This window comes from Mauremys mutica, chromosome 12 (genome assembly GCF_020497125.1).
Source record: "Mauremys mutica isolate MM-2020 ecotype Southern chromosome 12, ASM2049712v1, whole genome shotgun sequence".
NCBI classification, from domain to species: domain Eukaryota; kingdom Metazoa; phylum Chordata; order Testudines; family Geoemydidae; genus Mauremys; species Mauremys mutica.
In genome coordinates this window covers 68,940,337-68,959,603 of record NC_059083.1, presented here as the reverse complement: position 1 = coordinate 68,959,603, position 19,267 = coordinate 68,940,337, and the positions used below count along the sequence as shown (strand labels likewise).

The following is a 19,267-nucleotide window of genomic DNA, read 5'->3' as shown; positions in this document are numbered from 1 at the left end:
ATGTTAAAGTCAGATGTAAGCAAGAATTCAACTTAAACTAGATGTACAATTAGAAATTAAAATAAGGCTGCATGCCAAGCTGCCTTAAACATGAAATTCACAGGGTAGAACCCATCAAACCTATCTCTTTCTAAAGACGGCACAATAAGGGATTTAGAGGCCTGCACAAATTCAACAGCACTCTTAGCCTGCAAGAGAACAAAGGATTTGGTGAGCACATTAATCCTAGATTGTTTCTGGCAGTGAAGCTGTGACTCTCATCCTATTTCACTTTAGCCATGGAAAAGGAGTCACCATTCTCATCTTAAATCTTTCTTAAAGAAACACTGATCGTAAGATAGCATCTGCTTTAAATAAAACAGGTACAAGCTCTTGGGGCTGACAAATTCTCTGGCTAAAGACAACATCAATGACCTGAGTAGAACCCCTGGAGTTTATGTTACACCCACCCTCCTCTTTCACACAGAGGAGGAACCCATAGAATAGAAGTCCCACAATGCAATGCTCCATCTTGACCCCTGCAGGCTCCAAGAACGCCAACTCCACATTAAAAAGGAGTCAGGCCTATTTTATGCAACTTAGGTGCATCCTTTGGGCTGCTGACAAGATGCCAATATGCTCCTCAGTTGATCAGAGTTTGGCTGCCTTTGTCTTATACTAATTTCAAGTTTATTACACCAGAAGAACAAGCAGAACTGCAATCCAGTCCCAGACTCTAAATCCCCAAGTGTGGTCCTGTATAGGTAGAGAGGACCTATTCTTGCTCAAAAGCTACCTATATGCACAAACCCAGACATGCAGCTCCTGTACCTCAGCACAGTTACCCACCAGCAGACTCCAAGTGAGAATTCTTCTATACCTCTACAAAGATCAAAGAGAAACCACGTGGCAGGGAAGAGTTTTTAATTACTTACAGCTTCCTGTTCCTGGGCATTTATCTTGTCTGTTTGTGTCCCCACAGGCTCAGGAACCTTTAGTGCATTGTACTGTACATTCAAAAAATAAATTCTAAACATGTTGCCTCACAATTCCGTTAAAAGCTCTGCATGCTCCCAGAGCGAATATTTCCCCAATAGCCAGACTAGTGCTCTTTGGCAGTTGGGAATCAGCAGAGAATAGGAAAGCTCTCACTATATATTCTTTCCTCAGGCCACTTCTACACCTACAGCTGGGAAAACCTGTGCAGGCTGTAAGAGAAAAACCGTGAGCTTTATGCCACTGGAGGATCCCCCTCCACTAAAATGACCCCTCCTATGGTTAGCTATGCCAGCTTTTGGGCCGCTTTGTGCTAGCAGTGTGATGTAAAGCAGCTGCATACCACAGCATAGGGCCTGAGCCAATACCTTCTAATAATCTCTCCTAGCACCCAGCCTGCTAGAGGAAAAGTTCACAGTTCTGTGTCTTGTAAATCAGATATGAGCAGCCGCTTGGATTTCAAAACAGCAGCAACATCTAATTGAGGACGAGAATCTCACCTTCTTTTCAAACTCATCCACCATGCCAGCCTTAGCAACTGCTGTCTTGTAATAAACCCAATCAATAGCCGAGGGCTTTCCTGGCAAGGAGGTCAACCTGTACAGGTGGAGCAGAACAGCTACTTTTAGTTGCCAATATTTTCAGTCTCTTTGTTAATGCAGAAATGGCAATAAAGCAGCCACACAAAATTCTACATGCCTACATTTGCCTTTTTTGGAGAGCGGGGTTGGGGGAGGGGTGGATGGGCAAGTACAATACTCTCAGTTTTTTCACCATGAACACTGGTAGGAGCAGGCAAGGAGAGTTTGTGAATGGGATGGTTTGTTTTCATTACAGTTTTGCAAGGCTGACAAAGGGTTTTAAAAAAAGAAAGATAAACATCGAAACCACTTCAAGCCAGGGGGTGCAGCAGCACCCCTAGTTCCAGCGCCTTTGCACCAGGCAACCAGAGGCTCTGAAAGCCAATCTGCCCTTTTACCCACATGGCTCAGGGTTTGTTCTCCACACAGCTGTTGGGGGGGGGTCGCTATTCAACACATGCACCCTGGGAGATTTGATTCTGGTGGGTGGGTTTTTGCCAGCATCTCTGCTGGGTGAAGTTGCACCATCCTAGGTCAACGAATTTCCAGCAGCGCTCAGTTTAACCACAGCCATGCATAGGCTGTTTGGCTAGTTTCATCTTTCCATGGCACCCAGGCCATGGGGGAGAGCAGAAAAGGCTGGTCCCAACTCCCCCTGCTTTAGATCAGCCTCTCCAGGGGAAGACACCCCTGGCTGGACACCAAGACTCATCCCAACACCGGCTCATGAAGGGCTGGCCAGTCAGCGCAGAGAGGGGCTGAGCTGGGGAACCCCCCTCCCCCAGTGATCTGTACCCCTCCTCTGCTGCAGCTGGGTTGAGTGAGGACATTCAGCCTCCAAGACCAGCTGGGACAGGGAGCTGGACATTCTGGGGGTGGAGTCTCCACCCTTGGGAAGCTCTGCCAGGCTCTAACAGGAGAAGGATTTGGCTCCATGGGTTACAAATCAGAGGACTGGGGGGAACGGGGGGACAATGCTACAGAGTCTGCCCTAGAGCCTGGTTCCACTGTGGCACATAATCCCCACACACTGTATATTTACATATATACACAGATACCCAATATAACCTCGGACATACAAGCAAATGAGCCAGCTGTGTTTGGTAGATAAGAAACAAGTGAAGGAGCAGCCGTGTTCAGCATGGAAGGATCTTCCACATCAAACAACAAATCAGAGAATGCAGAGACAGTCAGGGGGACAATGACAAGCAAGGGAGAGCTTTGCAAAGTCTCGCTAACTACCAGTCTAGCCTCTCTCTCTACAACATCTAAGAGCTCCTCTTCCCACACGGTTTTAGTTTTCGACAGGGTGTGTATTATAAGAGGGATCGGGGGTCATGAGCATCTGGGGTTCTTAAGCTTTGTATAGCCTGCAAAGCACAGTTGGGAATGCAGGGAATCTGAAGTCAGGAAGGTGGTGCTTGGACCTGTACCATGTAAAGCAGGGCTGGGCAGTTGTGACGGCGCCAAGCGTATGGAACCTACACAGTGCAGGGAGTGGACCAGTGGTGAAGAATGGACATCAGGATACAGCTGGCACTTTAAGCAGAGGGAACAAAGGTGGATAAACTGCTGCCAGCACTGAGAAACCATGTAACTTTCTTACCAGGAAGGTCATTTGTTAACTTCATACAACTTTCAGGCTAGGTGACGTTATTACAGCAAGTGATTGACTATTCGGCTGGCTGGCAGTGCTGAAAAGATAAAATGTGGGGGGTTTCAAAACAATCTGAAAGTCATGAAAAATTTCAGTGAATCAAAAAAGTTGATTTCAGATCAAACAAAACATGTTTAACCCAGAACATTTTGTTCCCAAGCGTTTTCAAAGGGATCCATTCACAAGACGGCCATCCTTAGTTCTTAGGGAGCTTACGTGAGATACAGAAGCCCAGGGGTCACTTCCCCTCTGCCAGAGTGCAGCGGCAAGGCTGTACAATAAGCAGCAAGACCCACTTTGGACAAACTTAAAGACAAAAAAGCCCCAATTTGTTTTGTGTAAATAAATCCCAACAACAAGCAATACCTTCCAGGGGGGACTACGGGGTTAAAGCAAATTATTTCTACCACAGTATTGGTCCCATAACATCAGATCCATTAACAGTAATTTCATGAGCTGATCCCAAGAGCCAGCTAAGTGCACTGCACCATTATCACTGAATTCTTCATTAAAAAAAAAAAAGCCTTCAATTATATAAGCTTCCTCCCTACACTGATTAATATCAAAGCACCAGCTACACCTCAGCTGATAGCCACTGGCAACTAGCTGTAGCATCAGCTGTACCGTTTGCCTCCTTAGGAAAAGGGGAATTATGTGGGAAGCATTCTTAGCTATTCTCACTTTGTCTATGGCAACAGGTAAGTTAAATTGTAGTAGGATCAGGGGAAAACCAACCAGATTACCCATGAGGAATTTATACCCTCATACATGAGGACGGGCACCCTGGTCCTGCCAGTGTGAAAGGGGACAAAGATCTGACAGTGGTTTTCTAGCAGCTACAGCCCAATGTCTTTTAATCCTCTGATGCAGTCCCATTCCATAGGCTGGGTGTGTGGTGCATGCTGAGATCCTGCCTGGAATTGCTCTGCTAAAATGAATTGGACATAACCAGACTTTCATTTTATTTCCACAGGTGCTGCCCCAGAACAGCCCTGTAAATACGATAATGTTATTCAGTATCTGAATATCTCCTCTGAAAAGCCATCCCCACTACGTACAATACCCAAGGAAAATTGGGACGAGCCATTGCAAGTGGGGATACAATTTATACTGATGTCCATCCTCTCAGTGGTAAGGAAACAAACCTCTTTATTATTTTTTATAGTTGGAAATATTGTGGAGATTGAAAAGTTGAGGCAGCTGATGATTCTAAAGTGAGTGAGTGACTCTTCTCACACTCATACCAGCGCAAATCAGGAGTCACTCCACTATTACTGCCACTGATGTGAAAGGGTAGAACCTGCACCTTAGGTCTTCTCCAGACTTTATGGCTCTGGTTTGAAAGTAAAATCCAGAGCAATGTATGGTTGGAGGTGCCAGGTGTAAAATAGTTGGTCACATCTGCACAAATGAGAGGGATGTTTAAAATTGCTTTAGTGCTCATCATATGTTGAACAGGTGTCACATTAAAATGAGCTCTAAAAGATCAAAGTCCAGGGCAAGATTCATTTCTCTAGCAGCCTCCTATCCACTTTTTAATTGGCCTGTTAAGCTGCATTGTGTTGCCAAAGCACAACAAAGTTGTCCAAGAATACTCAGGAATTTGGCCCTTGATTTGCGTTTCATCTAAACTTCTCTCTTTTTCTGTTTCCTCCAAAAAAAGCCTCTTACAAGGGAAACACCTCTGCTTAGCCTGGGTAAAGGGGACCAATGATATTAGATGGTGTTACAGCACAGTGGAGTTGGGGGGAGAGTGAGGAGAGACTTGGTCATTCTTGTTTGGTTTTGCCCTCCTTATACATCAGGAATCAGATTCTGTAGACTCGATTTTCCTGAGCCATGTTGCAATTTTTCTCCCATTCTGCTGCTCTGGATCCTCTCCCAGCACAGATTTACATAGCCAGGTGGATTCTATCAGGCAACTCTGTTTTCTAAACATTGCTAAACTGATATTCTATGACTCTGCGAACCTTACCCTTCCATTCTACTCATCAGTTTGTAAGACCAAGAAAAGTATGTTATTGGCCTGACCTGATTTTCTCATATGTCTGACACCCATCACGCCATCATTGTAAGAAAAACGCTGAACAGCCTGTAAGTTCTGTACCTATCTTAAGTAAATGAAACCATGATAATCACTTTCCCATTTTGTTTCTCTAGACTGAAAAGTTACAAACTGTCACTGTCTATTTCTTAGTGACCATGGTAAGAGCTTTTTTCAATAAAATCAAAGCTATTGCCTGTGTGCTGTGAGTCCAGAAATTGTTTCCATTCTGTGATTTTTCTTGCCTCTAGAAGTGGAAAGATGTCTTTGCGACTTGGAATCCTCAGGATTTCTGTAACATTTCCAAACTCGTTCTGCCAGTGGATACATTTTGGTCCCCATATATCGTCATTTATGAACAGTAAGACTCTCCTTGGCTGATTTCAACTTACTTCTGTAAGAGGGACAATTACAAGGGACATGATGGGAGCCACTGAAATCAATGGGACTAACTCCTCTGAGTGGGGATTACTCCATAAGCAAAGATTTTGCAGGATGAATTGGGGGAGGGGGACGGAATAGCTAAGAATCAATTAACTGATCTCATGACAGTAAGAAAACATTCATTAAATGAAATGAGTTTTTTCAGTTCCTGAGTGAGGAGGCACAAGTAGAGCATGTGCAGGCTATGGGAAAACTATCTGACAGGCAGGGAAGCCAATCAAAAGGAGACAGACTCCAACAGTATATCTTAGAACAGGGGTCGGCAACCTTTCAGAAGTGGTGTTCCAAGTCTTCATTTATTCACTCTGATTTAAGGTTCCATGTGCCAGTAATACATTTTAACGTTTTTTAGAAGGTCTCTCTCTATAAATCTATATTATAACACTAAACTATTGTATGTAAAGTAAATAAGGTTTTTAAAATGTTTAAGAAGCTTCATTTAAAATTAAATTAAAATGCAGATTTTATCAGGTTAGTGTGATCCTTGCCCTTGCTTTTCCTTGCTGAGTTTTACAATGTCCCCAGGCCGGCAGCAGGCTGAGTGGGGCCAGTGGCTGGGACCCCAGCTGGCAGGGGGATGGCAGATGGAACCCCAGGCCGGCTGCAGAGTGCCACTGAAAATCAACTTGTTTGTCACCTTTGGCACATGTGCCATAGGTTGCTGACCCCTGTCTTAGAAGTTCCTGTCACTGTTTATCCTGGAGGTCCAGGAGATGCCCGCTGTACTGTGATATTTGGTATTGTCCCTCAATGGTTATTTATTCATGATTATTTGTTAAGCAGCAACAGCATGCTCAGCACTGCACAAGACACAGATAAAGACATAAGGCCTGATTCTGCTCTCACTTACATGGTGGAAATCAAGAGTAATTCAGCTGAAGTCAATAGTTAGAGGGTGGAAGCAGTGTGAGATCAGAATTAGGCCAACAGTCCCTGGTCCAATGGGGCAAGTGGTTCCTATGTCCTTGTATGTCTTTCCCGTCTCATCTAGCATGCTAATGGGGTGCGTTACAAGTCTTGGTGTAGATGGGGATTATCAGCCCTTCTCTGCGCCCCAGACTCTCTCTGCTTGCGTTCTCTCTTCCCGTCTCTCCTATCTCCTCCCACAGCCTTTTTGTCCTCCCCTGTTTGTTTTAAATCTCTCATCCCTGGTTATTCGCTGTCACTCACCCTCTCTCTTCTGCTTCCTGTTCTATTAAGTAGGGTTCACTGACCATTCAAAGTCAGACTAACGGTGAGTTTGCAAATAAAATATTGTCTTAGATCTGCAACAAGCGTTTTGTCATTTTACTTTTCATTGTTGTTGAATCATTGATTCCTTCAGAGTGGATGAAGAGAAATCGCTCAGCAGGCCCTTTCTGTCCATCACTCACAACGGCATCATTAGCACAACCCAACAGCACCAGGTCACCATAACATGCAACTTGGAGATGCACAAGTTTCCATTTGACATCCAGACGTGCAGCATAAGCCTCTTCTCATTTAATCATCCAGGTATGTCCATTCTTATTCACGTTTACTACTAGTAGTCTGGATTGGCTGGTCCTGGCCAATGTCCCCAACTAGTCAATGGACTAGATGGATCAGAGGTCTGATCTGCCATTGAATTTTTATGTTCACTACTCAACAGTGTCCATTGTGTTAAAAAAATTACAATGCAAGAGGGAAACTGGGCTATGGCATGATCTCCCACTATGGAGTCTCCTATATGTATATCTCTGAAAGAATCCAGGATCTGCCTCTGCAAAGCCTTTACTCCCAGGAGTGGTAGCATAGTCAAATGATTAGTCCCCCTGACTGCAATAGGGATTACTTGAGTTTGCAAGGTCTAGTCCTCAAAATGTGCATGAGGGTCTAGATTAAAAATAGAACTCCAAGGGCTGAAGTTGAGAGGACTACTCACATGATTGAGAAAGGGCTTCAGGATGGGATCCAGACTTAGAGATTTGAGTTCCTGACTAGATCTAGTTTTCAACTGCTGCATGCTCTTATTTTATCCCCATGGTAGTCGCAGAAACAGAGAGGCAAGACTTATTTTGAAGTATTATCTTCTATTGTTTGCATAGCACAGATTTCCATTTAGCTACAATTCTAATACCGGTAATTCAGTTTCAATGAAGCCAATTGCTTTTCAAGTGACCTAAAGGTAGCAAATGTTTCATGTCATTCCTAGAGTTTAAAGGTGTCTGTTACAACTGTCTCCCTGCTGCATTCCTTTTTGTTTTCCTCTCTGTGTGTCCGCCCCTCAGGGCCGCCCAGAGGGGGGGGCAAGAGGGGTAATTTGCCCCAGGCCCCGAGCCCCACGGGGGCCCCCACCAGAGTTTTTCGGGGCCCCTGGAGCGGGGTCCCTCACTCGCTCCGGGGTGCCCGGCAAACTCTTGCGGGGCCGGGCGCAGGAGCTTCTGCCACTCCCGGTCTTCGCCGGCGGGGGGTCCTTCCGCTCCGGGGCGGAAGGACCCCCCGCTGGCAAATTACCGCCGAAGACGGAGCGGGACCCGCCGCCGAAGTTCAGCCCGGTCTTCGGCGGTAATTCGGCGGCGGGGGGGCCCTTCCGTTCCGGGACCTGCCGCCGAAGTGCCCCGAAGACCCGCGGCGGGGCCCCCCTCTGCCGAATTACCGCCGAAGACTGGGCTGCGCTTCGGCGGCGGGTCCCGCTTCGGCGGTAATTCGGCGGCGGGGGGGCCCCCGCCACGGGTCTTCGGGGCACTTCGGCGGCGGGTCCCGGAACGGAAGGGCCCCCCGCCGCCTAAGACCCTGGGCCCCTGGAATCCTCTGGCCGGCCCTGCCGCCCCTCCCGGCCATGGGCTAGTAAAAGTCATAGCCTGGCCCTGCTCATTGGAATGGCCTTGTGCAGACTAACCGGAGCCATTGCTCTACTCAGGGGGGGGTGGGCTTTTGCCTCCTTGGTTCAGACCCGGGCTCGGTGTAGGGGGCGCTGCCCAGGAGTGCAAGACCTTATATGGCCACATAGCTGAGCATATGAGTCATACCTGGGGGCTTAGAACTAGCCCAGACATGTTCTATGCCTACCTGCAGTTTTTCCCTGTGTCTCCTCCCCTGTGACAGAGGGAGCCAATCAAAGTCACTGGCGGGAAACTGCCTAAGTTTGCATATATAACCAGACATTTTCTAAACAGACTTTAGAAAAAGATTCCTGCATTGCTGCCTGGTCTGATCAGCCAGGAGTTCTGGGGGGTCCTTTCTCCGCTCTTGTTTTATTTTTGAGCGTACCCCCGTTTTTAAACTCCCCTCCCACGAACAACGAATTTTGCCTGGAGATCTCCTGATTATTGTGAGCAAATTGAGTCCTCTCTGCGTCCTCTGATGCTGCTGCTGTGCCTGCTTCTGCCTTTGCTTTTGTCCTAGGGATTGGTAAGAACTCTCTCTTGCAGATCCCGCCCTATGCTAGCTGCTGGCTTTCTTTCCCCAACAGACAGACCCAAGTTAACTCCTTAGTCTGCATCTGTATTCTGGTTCTGGTTCTGCAGCTCCTTTGCTGCTAGAAATAAACCTGTGCCTCCCTGGATTCTATCCTGGGCAGCCCACTTGCAGTTGCTCCACTGCTGCAGCCACACCCTTGGAGAACCACCCCTAGTATAAGGTGCACTCATTAGGTTAAGTTAGGTTTAGCATTATACTCTGTAAGTTAGGCTTAGAGAATTGTTGCATTGTGTTTTGTTACTTGCTAATTTGTGTAGTCTTGGTTAAGTTAGATCATAGATAAGATTTTGCTGTGTTTTGTATAATTGTGGTTAAGTCTGTCTTCCCACTGCAACCCCCCCCCCCGCCAGCTTCTCTGTGTCCCTCTGACTCCTTACAGTCTCTCTGTTCTCTGTGTCTCTCTAAATTTAAATCTCCCTCTGCTCCACCACGTGCTTCTCTTCCCCCATCCCAATCTAGCATAAAACCCCATTGGTTACCTTTTTTCTCTCTGATACACCACACATTCTACATTTACCCCACTGTGACACATTTTTACCTAAAATTGTTTGTTATTTAACATATTTTTCCATAACTGTTAGTTGGTTATATGCTGCTGTGACACACCTTTTTACATAGAAATTGTTAGCTACCTTTGCTTTTATACTTCAGTGTTAATTGTTTACCAACTGTATTGTACCCCACTATTGAAACCCCCTATACTGTTCACCAAAAGAAACCCCTCCCCAATTGTCTACCTTAACAAACCCCACACCCCTCACTATTGAATTTTCCCTGTTTTTGCATTTTCTTAATAAAGTTTATTTTGCACCCCACCAGTGCAGTAATTGTCCCCCAAGATCCCCTACCTGCTGGCAGGGACAAAAGGCAGAAGGGATCATTAGATCATCTAGTCTGACCTTCTGTGTCTCACAGGCCATTAAATGTCACCCAGTTACCCTTGAATTGAGTCCAATAACTTGTGTTTGGCTAAAGCAGCTCTTCCAGAAAGTCAGTCAGTCACAATGTGAAGAGGAAACTCTTTGCTAGGAATGCCAGTATTAAACAGGCCCAGTTCACATCTGGGAGTGAAACATTTCAGGGAAGGGGGCTAGCCATCTTGGTATCAAGACCTTGATATTTTTCCCAAGAAAATGCTCCATTTGCACAATTGCCACCATACTGAGTCTGTGAAGAAGAGGCCCAGATAGTAGCTACTCCCAAGTATTTATGGAAGCACAGGAAAGAGACAGCCACTGCCAACTGCTCCTCTATATGCTTGTCTGCACTGGCAATTAACAGCACAGCAACTTTCTCACTCAGGGGTGTGAACCCCCCCCCCCGAGCGCAGCAAGTTTCAGAACTGTAAAACGCCAGTGTAGCCAGTACACCAGCACTGGGAGCTGCGCCCCTCATTCAGGTGGTTTTTCTGGAGCGCTGGGAGAGCTCTCTCCCAGGGCTGTACCACAACCACACAAGGCACGTTAAAGCACTGCCGTGGCAGTGCTGCCACAGCAGCACTTTAGCATTACCAGTGTAGACTAATCTAACTGCTTGAGCTTAAAGCTCACTGGAATCAGTGAAAGACTCCCACTGACTTCAATAGGATTTGGATCAAGGCCATAAGATGGGAGACAGAATTCAACCAAGTATCCAAGACCAATGGAGTTAATTCCTACTGTCAGCAGACATCTGTTCCCATTTAAGCCGTGACCTTTGGGGTGGATTCTGATCTCATACTGGTATAACTCCATTGATTTCAATGAAGTCATTCCCAGTTTACCCTGGAGTAAGAATCAAGCTCCAAGTACACAACTAGTTCTGTTTTGGGCAAGAGATGTAATTTTTCCACCAAGGGTGGGGGGGGGAATCTTAACCTTCTCTTCCCTCCTTCTGATTACACACCCGGACTGTGGCAGCAGATTTGAACTTCCTGGACTGAGAAAGGAACCACCTTTAAACCACTGTGTCTTCATTTTCTTTCCTCAAACAGCAACAGACCTCATACTCCAGTCCAATCAGACAACAGAAGAGGTGAATAAAAACAGCAAACTTTATCACTTGACCAATGGAGAATGGAAGTTCACAAACATAAACATTATACCACACAGACTACAGGATGAGGAGGAAGACTTTACTGGGATCAGCTATGAGGTATTGCATCATCAGTGTATTTCACACACTGTATAGTGCATTCATTGCTTTATCATAAAGGCACCCTTCAGAACATCAGGGCTCAGCTACAAAAACTAAAAACACAACCCAAGCAAAATCTAGTCACCTTTAAAGGACTAACCCCACAATTACAATTACACATTCCCCAGCAGGCAAAGCACTTTATAAAGTATAGGTATTTTAAGAAAAGGTCCAGCAAGATATGTATTATTCGCTTACATCCAAGAGTTAGTATTGCTACCTTAGCAACTTTGTGGGAGTCTAAAATCGCAAAACAGAATGATCTGATAAAAAAAGAAAGTTACATACCTCTAAATGGAAGTTTCGGAATGTGTCACCTCTACAGTGTCTGCCTGACCTCTACAATGTAGATCTGTAGAGCTGAATCAAGAAAGAGCACGATCTACTGCTAATACTAAGTGCTGTATTCTGCAAAGAGTTCATGGGGGATATAAGAAACTCCCATATCTAAATGGGAGAATTACAGCAGTCTCACAAATCCAGCAGCACATGTGCCCAAGACAACTCATGGTACCAGTTCCACTGCCACATTCCTAGCATCTCGCTACTAACAGTGCAGTAGGCAAGGGCAAAAAGAGGGTGGAACCAAAGCAGCCTACTGTGCAAGCCAGATCATGTTTCAGCAAAATGACCTTTGACAGTACAGCTCTCATAGGAGCATATGGGGTCAGACATTAATGCTGGCAAGTTGCTGGATTACTTCATAGCTGGTAACAAAATAAATTCTTCATGATGGAGCCAGATCCTCCCTAGGTACCAATTGCTATAGCTCCATTGACATCACTGGAGCTGCACTGATTTATACCAGCTGAGGATGTAGGCTAAGGCAGTTTCATCTTCCTTTGAGGTATCTAGTATAGCCCACTCTGAGCCAGCTTACTGCACTGGATGGAACGTTTTGTCTGCTCCAGTTTGAATGGGTGTGTTCAGGGGAGCAGAAGAAAAAAAACAACCAGAGAGGTGAGGGCATATGTATTCAACAGGCACGTGTGCACGAATATACACACTGAGAATACCAGTAGGAAAATAGCAAGAGTGCGTAGAAGAACATAGGGCTCAACCCAAAATAAGGGCAAAGGGGGCCAGATGAAGTGTCTGGAAGTAGGTGGTAGAATGAGATGGGCAGGTAAGAAAGAATTAGCAGGACAGGTGGAAGAAGTGTCAGACTACGCGAATAGGGGAACTTGGGGTTAGAGGGTAGGGAGCGAGCAGGAAATGAAGGTAAGAAAACAAGGCAAGAAAGCTGGGGTCAGGATGAGGGCGAGTGTTTATGGCTGGCACTTGAAGCTTGGGATGCCCTAAAGCATAGGAAGCCCACTGGGGCCTGTTCCCTCCTTTGAGTTGATCGCTTGGACTCCAACCACAGTTGGAGGAAGAGTCTGTCTCGTCCCATCAAGACCAGCACTAACCCAGGCCATTCCGTTATTTCATGTTTGCCTTGTTCCCTCCAGATCTCCATGAAGAGACGACCCATTTTATATGTTTTGAACCTTATCTTCCCATCATGTGCTCTCTACTTATTGGATATGACTATTTTGTTCAGCAGCAGCTCTTATGAGGACAAGATCAGCTTCCAGCTGTCACTCATCATTGGAGAGTCTGTGTTAGCTCTGATTCTTAAGGACATTATTCCCACTTCTTCCGATGACCCACCTGTAATAGGTACTTGTCTTTATTGAGTAAAACTCACTTTATATTAGACATGCACTGGATGTGAGGAAGAGAGCAGAATACAAACATGCCACTGTTTGAGAGTAAGAGGAGGAACACCTAGCCACTGCACAAGAGCTGTAATTCTAGAAGTCCCTATTCAGAGCAGTTTCTGGACTTGGGGCACTACATTTCTTCTATTAAGCAGAAGCCCACAGTAGATAGAATTATGGATCTAGAGGAAGTAAGAGAGTTTATCAATCACATGTTCTTTGTCTTCTTTTGCAGTGATGTTTTTCATAGGTATCTTTGTCCTAATGATTATGGGTGTATTGGAGACCTGCCTATTAACGCAGCTGAAGAAGAAACCCTTACACCCAATACTCAAGGCTACGAAACTGCTGCGATGCCGCAAGCAAGCTAGAACAGCATCCGTAAACCTCCTAAGCAAGCAGGGTTAGTGTTTGGTTACCTACATTTGAATACTCTGTATCTAGTAACAGGGTTCTGTCAGTAGGGAGCCCCTTATCTCTGGAAATCAATCATGCTAGCAGGCTTAGAACCCAAGTCCATTGTGGTTCAGGCCACATTTGATCATAAATTCACACACAGTTAAGACACCTACCTCTCAACATCATTATGGTCATATATTATACAGATCAAATATATACAGGCAACATATGTATACAAAAGAGCTGCACCTTTGTTATTTATGTAGGCTCAGCTGTAAACCCAGCCCCACGCAGAGTCCAACAACTCTGGCCAGCCCCACAAGCCCATTTAGCGAGAACAGTCCCTGAGATTTTCTGATAGTTTTTATCAAAACTTCATACATTTTTCTACCAAGCAAATAAAGTCAAGTTTAGCATCATGCAGGCCTCTGCTCTTGTCCACAATTTCCCCTAGTGTATATTTACATTTGGCTGCTGTTCTGCCCATTGTAGAAGTTTCGCTGACTGAGACGGCCAGGGGACAAGAGGAGAGGAGGGATTCAAGCCCACTTGGAAAGGGAAATACAGAACTCCGCATGCTTAAGGAAAGAATCAATGCAGAAGGGCAGCAAAGTGGGACCCAGGCAGAGCTACAGGAGTGCGAGTCAGCTCTGCTAGTTCTGGATAAGGTGCTTTTCTGCAGTCATTTGCTTTTATCACTACTGTTTAGCATCATCATTATTGTACAATGGAGCAGTTAAATGTGGGCCAATTGCCTTTTCTAATACTTGCTTGCCTCAACCTCCTCCCTAACAAGGTTTTCCTGCTTCTTATGCTTGAATTAAGCTGTGCACTGCATGTCTGAATAACAGTGCAAGCTCTGCAGGGCAGGAGCCTTGTTCTTGCATGTGCTTTGTAAAGCAATGTGTACACCTAGGGCATCCCATCAGCAAATAAGTTACCTGAATAAAATACATTCATGGAGCTAGTGTTCCAGCTGACAGGGAATTACTGGTGTAGGTATAAGTCATCTGAGCTGTACCTCTCAAAAGTGCTGAACGACACATGGAGATCTGGGGGGAACAAAGCAAACATGAAATAGCACAATGGACTAGATTAGTGCTGGTCTTGATGGGATGAGACAGGCTCCTCCAACTGTGATTGGAGTCCAGGCTACCACTATCAACTCAAAGGAGGGAACAGGCCAGGGTGGGCTCCCTACCCTCAACTACAGCCCAGGATTCAAGTTTATAGGAGAATAATCAGCTCCAGAGGAGAAGGTATATTTACCATAGCACAAATCCCAACCAGTTAGTGCCAGTCACAGGACAAGCCACATCCCTCCCTCTACAGCCAGGGTGTCCCTCTCCTACCCCCTGCTGAGGCAGCATGGCATAATTGCACAGCTACATAATAGTTGCCAAGGCACAAGCGCAACTGGCACATTCTACCACCTTGGGTTTAACCCAGGGGTAGGCAACCTATGGCACGTGTGCCGAAGCCGGCACACAAGCTGATTTTCAGTGGCACTCACACTGCCCGGGTCCTGGCCACCAGTCCGGGGGGCTCTGCATTTTAATTTAATTTTAAATGAAGCTTCTTAAACATTTTAAAAACCTTATTTACTTTACATACAACAATAGTTTAATTATATATTATAGACTTATAGAAAGAGACCTTCTAAAAACGTTAACATGTATTACTGGCACACGAAACCTTAAATTAGAGTGAATAAATGAAGACTCGGCACAGCACTTCTGAAAGGTTGCCGACCCCTGGGTTAACCTGAACAGCAAGAACAGGGAGAGTATTCTACAAACACTAAACCTTGGCATCCTGCTTGGAAGACTCAATCCTGTCCTTCAGGGACTATCCCCACCCTGTAAAGTGCAGAGCCTCCAAAACCAATTGCCTGCTTATTTCAGGGCATTTGTCACCCACTTAAAAAAACAAAAAACAAAAAAAAAACCTCCTAGTGGATTTAATCTTTTGGTTTTGAAACCAAGACGAGACACATTGCTGAAGCCCTGTACAATTACTTTATTTAAAAGATTCTAGAGAATTTGACAGTTACCAGAAACTGCTTTCAGACAGATTTACAGGTCTTCAATGGGTTTGTGTGGCCAATATGGATACTTCTCCTTGTCCAGTTTCATTTCAGGAAAGACCTTAATCAAGTCCTCAAATGTCATCTGATCAAATGGAATCATGGCTCTGAACTTCTCAAGCTTGAAGTGGGTGGAGAGACAAGAAAATGTTAAAGTCAGATGTCAGCAAGAATTCAAACTAAGCTAGATGTACAAATAGAAATTAAAACAAGGTTTCGTACCAAGCTGCCTTAAACATGAAATTCACAGGGTAGACCCCATCAACCCTACCTGTTTCTCATACTGGACAATATGGGATTTAGAGGCCTGCACATATTCAGCAGCACTCTTAGCCTGCAAGAGAACAAAGGATTTGGTGAGCACATTAATCCTAGATTGTTTCTGGCAGTGAAGCTGTGACTCTCATCCTATTTCACTTTAGCCATGGAAAAGGAGTCACCATTCTCATCTTAAATCTTTCTTAAAGAAACACTGACCTTAAGATAGCATCTGCTTTAAATAAAACATGTACAAGCTCTTGGGGCTGACAAATTCACTGTCTAAAGACAACATCAATAACCTGAGTAGAACCCCTGGAGTTTATGTTACACCCACCCTCCTCTTTCACACAGAGGAGGAATCCATAGAATAAAAGTCCCACTATGTAATGCTCCATCTTGACCCCTGCAGGCTCCAAGAACGCCAACTCCACGTTAAAAAGGAGTCAGGCCTATTTTATGCAACTTAGGTGCATCGTTTGGGCTGCTGACAAGATGCCAATATGCTCCTCAGTTGATCAGAGTTCGGTTGCCTTTGTTTTATACTAATTTCAAAGTTTATTACACCAGAAGAACAAGCAGAACTGCAATCCAGTCCCAGACTCTAAATCCCCAAGTGTGGTCCTGTATAGGTAGAGAGAACTATTCTTGCTCAAAAGCTGCCTATGTGCACAAACCCAGACATGCAGCGCCTGTACCTCAGCACAGTTACCCACCAGCAGACTCCAAATGGGAATTCTTCTATACCTCTACAAAGATCAAAGAGAAACCACGTGGCAGGGAAGAGTTTTTAAATACTTACAGCTTCCTGTTCCTGGGCATTTATCTTGTCTGTTTGTGTCCCCACAGGCTCAGGAACCTTTAGTGCATTGTACTGTACATTCAAAAAATAAATTCTAAACATGTTGCCTCACAATTCCGTTAAAAGCTCTGCATGCTCCCAGAGCAAATATTTCCCCAATAGCCAGACTAGTGCTCTTTGGCAGTTGGGAATCAGCAGAGAATAGGAAAGCTCTCACTATATACTCTTTCCTCAGGCCACTTCTACACCTACAGCTGGGAAAACCTGTGCAGGCTGTAAGAGAAAAACCGTGAGCTTTATGCCACTGGAGGATCCCCCTCCACTAAAATGACCCTTCCTATGGTTAGCTATGCCAGCTTTTGGGCCGCTTTGTGCTAGCAGTGTGATGTAAAGCAGCTGCATACCACAGCACAGGACCTGAGCCAATACTTTCTAATAATCTCTCCTAGCAGCCTGCTATAGGAAAAGTTCACAGTTCTGAGTCTTATGCATCAGATATGAGCAGCCGCTTGGATTTCAAAACAGCAGCAACATCTAATTGAGGACGAGAATCTCACCTTCTTTTCAAACTCATCCACCATGCCAGCCTTAGCAACTGCTGTCTTGTAATAAACCCAATCAATAGCCAGGGGCTTTCCTGGCAAGGAGGTCAACCTGTACAGGTGGAGCAGAACAGCTACTTTTAGTTGCCAATATTTTCAGTCTCTTTGTTAATGCAGAAATGGCAATAAAGCAGCCACACAAAATTCTACATGCCTACATTTGCCTTTTTTGGAGTGCGGGGTTGGGGGAGGAGTGGATGGGCAAGTACAATACTCTCAGTTTTTTCACCATGAACACTGGTAGGAGCAGGCAAGGAGAGTTTGTGAATGGGATGGTTTGTTTTCATTACAGTTTTGCAAGGCTGACAAAGGGGTTTAAAAAAAAGAAAGATAAACACTTCAAGCCAGGGGGTGCAGCAGCACCACTAGTTCCAGCGCCTGTGCACCAGGCAACCAGAGGCTCTGAAAGCCAATCTGCCCTTTTAGCCACATGGCTCAGGGTTTGTTCTCCACACAGCTGTTGGGGGTGGGGTCGCTATTCAACACATGCACCCTGGGAGATTTGATTCTGATGAGTGGGTTTTTGCCAGCATCTCTGCTGGGTGAAGGGAACAAAGGTGGATAAACTGCTGCCAGCACTGAGAGACCATGTAACTTTCTTACCAGGAAGATCATTTGTTAACTTCATACAACTTTCAGGCTAGGTGACGTTATTACAGCAAGTGATTGATTATTCGGCTGGCTGGCAGTGCTGAAAAGATAACATGTGGGGGGTTTCAAAACAATCTGAAAGTCATGAAAAATTTCAGTGAATCAAAAAAGTTGATTTCAGATCAAACAAAATATGTTTAACCCAGAACATTTTGTTCCCAAGCATTTTCAAAGGGATCCATTCACAAGACAGCCATCCTTAGTTCTTAGGGAGCTTACGTGAGATACAGAAGCCCAGGGGGTCACTTTCCCTCTGCCAGAGTGCAGCGGCAAGGCTGTCCAATAAGCAGCAAGACCCACTTTGGACAAACTTAAAGACAAAAAAGCCCCAATTTGTTTTGTATAAATCAATCCCAACAACAAGCAAAACCTTCCAGCGGGGGAATACGGGGTTAAAGCAAATTATTTCTACCACAGTATTGGTCCCATAACATCACATCCATTACCAGTAATTTCATGAGCTAATCCCAAGGGCCAGCTGAGTGCACTGCACCATTATCACTGAATTCTTCATAAAAAAAAAAGCCTTCAATTATATAAGCTTCCTATCTACACTGGTTAATATCAAAGCACCAGCTACACCTCAGCTGATAGCCACTGGCAACTAGCTGTAACATCAGCTGTACCGTTTGCCTCCTTAGGAAAAGGGGAATGATGTGGGAAGCATTCTTAGCTATTCTCACTTTGTCTATGGCAACAGGTAAGTTAAATTGTAGTAGGTTCGGGGAAAAACAACCGGATTACCCAGGAGGAATTTATACCCTCATACATGAGGACAGGCACCTTGGTCCTGCCAGTGTGAAAGGGGACAAAGATCTGACAGTGGTTTTCTAGCAGCTACAGCCCAATGTCTTTTAATCCTCTGATGCAGTCCCATTCCATAGGCTGGGTGTGGTGCATGCTGAGATCCTGCCTGGAATTGCTCTGCTAAAATGAATTTGGACATAACCAGACTTTCATTTTATTTCCACAGGTGCTGCCCCAGAACAGCCCTGTAAATACGATAACGTTATTCAGTATCTGAATATCTCCTCTGAAAAGCCACCCGCACTACGTACAATACCCAAGGAAAATTGGGACGAGCCGTTGAAAGTGGAGATACAATTTATACTGATGTCCATCCTCTCAGTGGTAAGGAAACAAACCTCTTTATTATTTTTTATAGTTGGAAATATTGTGGAGATTGAAAAGTTGAGGCAGCTGATGATTCTAAAGTGAGTGAGTGACTCTTCTCGCACTCATACCAGCGCAAATCAGGAGTCACTCCACTATTACTGCCACTGATGTGAAAGGGTAGAACCTGCACCTTAGGTCTTCTCCAGACTTTATGGCTCTGGTTTGAAAGTAAAATCCAGAGCAATGTATGGTTGGAGGTGCCAGGTGTAAAATAGTTTGTCACATCTGCACAAATGAGAGGATTGTTTAAAATTGCTTTAGTGCTCATCACAT

At 45.1% G+C, this 19,267-nt stretch overlaps 2 protein-coding genes across 2 annotated transcripts in view; one reads left to right on the top strand and one right to left on the bottom strand.

The window, feature by feature from the left end:
- Positions 1–19,267, top strand: part of LOC123346341 (5-hydroxytryptamine receptor 3A-like) — a 40,529-nt gene that overhangs the window by 11,829 nt on the left and 9,433 nt on the right. The window contains exons 9-10 of the mRNA XM_044983673.1: positions 13,912–14,058; positions 18,792–18,949. Coding sequence (XP_044839608.1) covers positions 13,912–14,058; positions 18,792–18,949 — 305 coding nt within the window. The remainder of the gene's footprint in view (positions 1–13,911; positions 14,059–18,791; positions 18,950–19,267) is intronic.
- On the bottom strand, positions 15,079–18,015 carry LOC123345719 (ATP synthase subunit d, mitochondrial-like). The gene is made up of 4 exons (XM_044982749.1): positions 18,005–18,015; positions 17,123–17,219; positions 15,777–15,839; positions 15,079–15,626 (listed from the first exon to the last, which is right to left on the bottom strand). The coding sequence occupies exons 1-4, from the start codon at positions 18,013–18,015 to the stop codon at positions 15,495–15,497; spliced, it is 303 nt and encodes a 100-aa protein (XP_044838684.1). The 3' UTR covers positions 15,079–15,494.

Coding starts and splice junctions, on each gene's coding strand:
- LOC123345719 (XM_044982749.1), bottom strand. Junction 15,840..17,122: donor TGGATGAGTTTGAAAAGAAG/GTGAGATTCTCG, acceptor GTTCTCTTGCAG/GCTAAGAGTGCTGCTGAATA. Junction 15,627..15,776: donor TTGTCCAGTATGAGAAACAG/GTAGGGTTGATG, acceptor ACCCACTTCAAG/CTTGAGAAGTTCAGAGCCAT.